This window comes from Nomascus leucogenys, chromosome 2 (assembly GCF_006542625.1).
Source record: "Nomascus leucogenys isolate Asia chromosome 2, Asia_NLE_v1, whole genome shotgun sequence".
NCBI lineage: Eukaryota > Metazoa > Chordata > Mammalia > Primates > Hylobatidae > Nomascus > Nomascus leucogenys.
In genome coordinates this window covers 129816262-129822025 of record NC_044382.1, presented here as the reverse complement: position 1 = coordinate 129822025, position 5764 = coordinate 129816262, and the positions used below count along the sequence as shown (strand labels likewise).

The 5764-nt window shown below is 41.7% G+C and overlaps 1 protein-coding gene across 1 annotated transcript; it reads right to left on the bottom strand.

The window, feature by feature from the left end:
- Nucleotides 1-2855: 2855 nt before the first annotated feature.
- FTMT (ferritin mitochondrial) lies at nucleotides 2856-3802 on the bottom strand. The gene has a single exon (XM_003259879.2). It carries the CDS (start codon nucleotides 3724-3726, stop codon nucleotides 2998-3000), a length of 729 nt encoding a protein of 242 aa, XP_003259927.1. The 5' UTR covers nucleotides 3727-3802; the 3' UTR covers nucleotides 2856-2997.
- Between the last annotated feature and the right edge of the window lie 1962 nt (nucleotides 3803-5764).

Below are 5764 nucleotides of genomic sequence, written 5' to 3'. Positions count from 1 at the left end.
GTAGCTTGGTGTTTGCTGGATGGAATGTGAGTCCAGAGGTGGCATTTTTTTAAGGGTGAGGAGAAATAATACAGTGTTTGCATTCTCATGGTACCAAGTGATAAAGAAGGCAAAGCTGCTGCAAGAGAGAGGATAACCATAGGTGTGATATCCTTGTGTCCTTGCCTATGTGGGGAGGTTAGGATTGGGGACATTGGTTTAAGGAGGAACGTTGATGCAACAACCATTCTAGCAGAACAAAATCTAAGTGAACACAGATATAAGCATATGATTAATTCAGTGATGAAAACGTGTGAAGTTCTCCTTTAGTACTTCTAATTTCTCAGTGAAGTAAGCGGATTATCAACTGACAGTGGGGAGGGAGAGGAGATTTGGAGATTTGAGGAGAAAAGAGAATCTGTAAAATAATTATCTAGGAGAGCAGCTATTGAAAAGTTTTTGACAGAAAGAATAGAAATATCACTATCCAGGATGTAAATTCACAACACACACACACACACACACACACACACACACACATTCACACACCTGAAACAAGAGCTTCAAGCAATAATACCCTTACTTCACCTACTGTCACTTCGATTCCACTCTGTTTTATTCACAAAACATGTGTAGTGACTCAGTAAATATTTCGTGACACACTAATGGGCTGCAAGGCACAGTTTGAAAACCATTCATCTAGAAAAATTGAAGAGATTTTGTATAGAAATATAACAGGATTCCTGAGCAGCAAAATAGGCCCACTTAAGAATAGAATGTAAAGTGAGAATGATCAACAAAATCAACCACAATCATTATGTATTCCCCCACCTCCAATTATCCCTCCTGCTGACATCTCTATTCTCAAATCTCCTGTTCTCTAGTAACTCAAATTTTAGACCCATCACTTTTTCTCCCATACTTCATTTCTTTAGCTCCAATCATTAAATTGATCACAAAATTGAAATAATTCTGCCTCTAAACTCTTACCAGAATCTCTGTTTGTATTTCCATTGGTTTTACCATAATTCTGGCCTTTATTGCTTTTCCCTCCATCTTATGTTTTGCTTTTCTTGTCTTATTATAACAATGGCTGTCCATTATAACAAATGTATTTATAAAAGACATGTAATTAAAGAAAATAAATATCAACCACAATCTCACTATTCAAAAGAATTTTCTAGCTTTGCTTGTTGGTATATATACTTCGTCACTTTATATACATACATAATACAATTTGTCTTATAATCGTACATATAGAATTATATAACCCCATCTTGTAATATTCCTCATTTTTAACATAACACATTGAGAATTTCTATCCACATCATAAGGTGTTTCTACAAAATCATATTTAACAATAGCTGCAGAGTGTTCTGTGTATTAATCTAAAACACTGAGCGTTTGGTGTTTTAATCTAAGCCATTTTGTTGAGCTTGTGCCATAATATGCATGTACCTCTCAGGTCTTGGACTGCAGGGAGCACAATTTGCCAAGAGCCTCAGCTGCCGTGCTCTGAAATGCATTTATTACTTGGTTTGCTGCAAGTCCATACTTCCCAGTCAATACCCACATATAGGAAAGGTACTTAGGCTCATTTCTGGGAGACGTGGGATTCCTCTGACTAGTGACTTTGGCTTGAGACCTCCCTGACTGCCTTGCAGACCTGTCCAAAGAAATATGCACAACTTCCCTTCTTCATACCCCAGGGGATTACATTTACATGAAGTCTGAAGGCTCTCCCTGCTTCTCCCACTTGATGCTTTTCCATTTTCTCTCAGAAGTCTGTTTCCCCTAATTTCTTGTACACTTAATCTCATTTTAGCATCTGTGTTTCAGAAAACCCAAACTAACAGATATTTTGGTTGTTTTCAGATTCTTATTCTGTATAACCAGACTAAGCTTCAGATTGCTCAACTTTGAGCACTGTTTTCTTCTGTTAAGGGCTTTTGAAGACCTTGCTTTTGTCCCCTGAATTAAGCCCAAACCCTTCTCACCTCTGTACTCTGCCCCAGCCCATCTTTCCAATCACCACTCAGAGTTCTAGTCTATTCCGATGCTGGACTCTCCCACTCCTCACTTCCATGCCTAAAGAAAACATCTACCTGATTAGATGCCTCCTCTATTCTAGATCCCTTCTTGACTTTTTAAACCCCCATGTGTTTTTCTGTCCATTTTAAAGACCACAGAAAGGTGTTGTATGCAGTGTTTTCATTCTTCTTGGCAGGTTAAAAGAGAGACTCAATGGTGAAGTATATGGAGTGTGGAATCAGGTCTGGTTTTTTATATTACCAACATTAAAAGAACAAAACACTGAGATTGCATATGTTTGGAAAACACTGAGCTAAACAAAAATAACTCAAGCTTTTATATTTATTGTTTTTAATTGCAAAACTTCCCAGAGCCCTTAAAATGTTAATATGTGCTGTGATTTTCCAAGACCAGCCCTGATAATTCATGTAGCTTATCCCAAATTTGACTATGAATTCTTTTAAAAAACAATCTCCAGACAGTACTGCTTCTTGGGACACAATGGGAAAAGGCAAAAGCTGTCATAGCATTTTTGCACTTACGATTTTCACAGCACTAAATATTCTTCACTTACAGTTATTTGTATATTTTTATCCATTTTCCCACTTTAGCGTTTTGCATAAGGTATTGAATATGGCAGGCACTTGTTGAATTAAAAGTCACAGAATCGAAGTGTAGGTTCATATTCTGATAATACTTGGCAACTGGAGAACGTTAGTTTGCACCCTCTTTCAGTAGCTTTTTGGAGTCCTTTTCATACCATAGTTACCTGGGCTTTGTTTGAGCCTGGGAAAATAAGTGCCTTGATGGTTAATAAAAAGCCCTTGTTAAACATGGGCAAAACATTTTTTTTCTACAAATCACTTTACTGGAGGAATAGTATAACAGAAAAATATAAAGATGGAGGTGATTTTAAGGGCAAGAAAGCAGGAGACAGCTGACTTTGGTCTTCGGACCCACTGGCCTGGGAGGAAGGCAGCCAGTGGCTTAGTTCTGCTTGTTTTCATTTCCAAGGGTATGTGTGTCAAAAAGGTACTCCGCCAGGCCAGCATCCGGGGCCCCCATCTTCACTAAGTTGTGCACGTGGTCACCTAGTTCTTTGATAGACTTCACCTGCTCATTCAGGTAGTAGGTTTCCAGGAAATCGCACAAATGGGGGTCACCTTTGTCTGAGGCTAGAGTGTGCAATTCCAGCAACGACTGGTTCACATTCTTTTCCAAGAGTAGAGCACACTCCATGGCATGCAGCCCACTTTCCCAGTCGTCCTGGTCTGGCTTCTTGATGTCCTGCAGGCGGATCCGGCCTCCTCGCTGGTTCTGCAGCCTCATTAGCTTCTCCGCGTGCTCGGTCTCCTCCCGGGACTGGTGAAGGAAATACCTGGAGAAGTTGTTCAAGGCCACGTCATCCCGGGAGAAGTAATAGGCCATGGACAAGTACACGTAGGACGCATAGAGCTCGAGGTTGATCTGGCGGTTGATGGCAGCCTCGGAGTCGGGGTGGAAGTTCTGGCGCACCCGAGAGGGGCCGGCGGCGGGCCCGGTAGGGTCCCGGGAGGAGGTGGCTGCGGCCAGGGGGCGGTGGGGGGCTCTCGGCCTGGGGTCCGAGGGGCGCCCCGGGGCCCAACGCAGCGGCAGCGCGAAGCAGCAGGGCACCGGGCGCAGAGACGCCAGGGAAGGGCTGATGTGCCTGGAGAGGAGCCTGAAGCAGGACAGCATAGCGCCGCCTCCTTGGAAGTGGAGAAACAGAGGCCCAGCCCTCTTGGCGCGGGGTCGGGCGCTGGAGGCGTCATATCTGATCAGAACGTGGCCCTAGGTAACGGTGACTGCGTCACATGCCCCTTCTCTTCCAGAGGCGCCGGGTTCCATGCGGAGGGCGCTGGGGAAGCGCCGCCGGGGGCGCTGGGAACCCGCGTGGGGCGCAGTCTAGGCGGAGGCCAGCGCGGATGCCCAGTCACGATTCCGTGAGCATTCGCCCCCACCGTCGACGCGACATTTCTGCTCTTTGGCGATTGTCACTGATTTCACCTGCGTTAAAAAGGCTGTCAGGAGAGTAGTCACTGGGACTTCCCAAAGAAGGGACCAAGCTGTACTCCTCCTTCTTCTCTGACCTTTTCATAAGGACCAAGAGTTGGACGGGCAACACAGTGAAAAGGGTGAACCGAAAGTCACCAATTTACCTGTGAAAATAAAGGTCCACATCCAAAGTAGGTGTACATAAATTAACTGGTTATTTAACATGTAAGTATGGAAACAACAGCCAGCATAGTAGGAAAATTTTTAAGACTCTTTCTTTTAAAATACATGCATAGTTTATTTTTAAACATAAAATGTATCTTCATTGTAAAGAGATGAGATACTGTAGGCCGGGCGCCGTGGCTCACGCCTTTGGGAGGCCGAGGCGGGCGGATCACGAGGTTAGGAGATGGAGACCATCCTGGCTAACACGGTGAAACCCCGTCTCTACTGAAAATAAATTAGCCGGGCGTGGTGTCAGGGGCCCGTAGTCCCAGCTACTTGGAAGGCTGAGGCAGGAGAATGGCGTGAACCCCGGAGGCGGAGCTTGCAGTGAGCTGACATCGCCCCACTGCACTCCAGCCTGGGCGACAGAGCAAGACTCCGTCTCAAAAAAAAAAAAAAAAAAGAAAAAAAGAAAAAGAAAAAAGAAAGAAAGAAATGAGAAATGAGATACCGTAGAAACCCTAGGAGGAATAAAATGCCTCTGAACTCAAAATATGTTACTTTCCCATCTTTTGTTAGTGCAGAGATTATATCCTTTAAAAAATGGCTCTTTAAAAATTAAACTTTAAATAGCATTTAGTGTTAAAATAGTATTTATGTAATTGTTGTGGGGTACTGAAAAAATAAGGGTAAGCACGCAGAAGAAAATTCAAAACAAAACTAATTCGTCTTCTGCCGAGATTGCTATTGTTAAAATATTGATGGTAATGCTCAGAGGTTTTAAAAAATGAAAAACGTGTATTACAGACACAAAAAAGTGAATATAGACATATAAAACAGCTTCATATAGAGATATATAATTGACATACAATAAACTGCAGATGCAGATAGTTCCTGTAAATAGAGTCAACGGTATGTGCTCCTTTTTAACTGCTTTCTTTTAGTCAGCATGATTATTTTAGGATCCATCCATACTGTAGCTTGTTCCAGCAGTTCCTTTTATTGCTAAGTAGTATTCCATTGTATGGATATACCACAATTCATTTATCCTTTCATCTGATGATGGACATTTTTTTTGTTATAGTTTTTGGCTATTAAAATGAAGTTGTTATAGACATTCCTGTACAAATCTTTCTGTGGTCAGATGCTCTCATTTCTCTTGACAAAATACCTTGTAGGAAAAGCTGGATTACATGATAGGTATATGTTTAATTTTTAAAGAAATTTCCAAACTGTTTTCCAAGGTGATTATGGCATTTTACATTCCCATCAGCAGAGTGTTAAGAGTTCAAGTTCCTTCACATTTTATGCTTACGCATGGTATTGTCAGTCATTTAATTTTAATTAAAACTTAAAAATTTCTAATGAGCGTGTGCTGGTGTTTCAATGTGTTTTGAATTTGCATCTCTATAATGATTACTGATGCTAAGTATGTTTGCACCTGCCTTCTGTCAACCACGTATTCTTGGTGAAGTGTATATTTAAATCTTTGTCCATTCATATATTGAGCTATTTGTTTTTGTTATGGTTGTTTGATTCTTATGGTTATTATCTGTGTCTTTGATATTAGTACTGC

What these genes read in the sequence shown, in the direction of transcription:
- FTMT (XM_003259879.2), bottom strand. Translation starts at nt 3,726, where the DNA reads ATGCTGTCCTGCTTCAGGCTCCTCTCCAGGCACATCAGCCCTTCCCTG.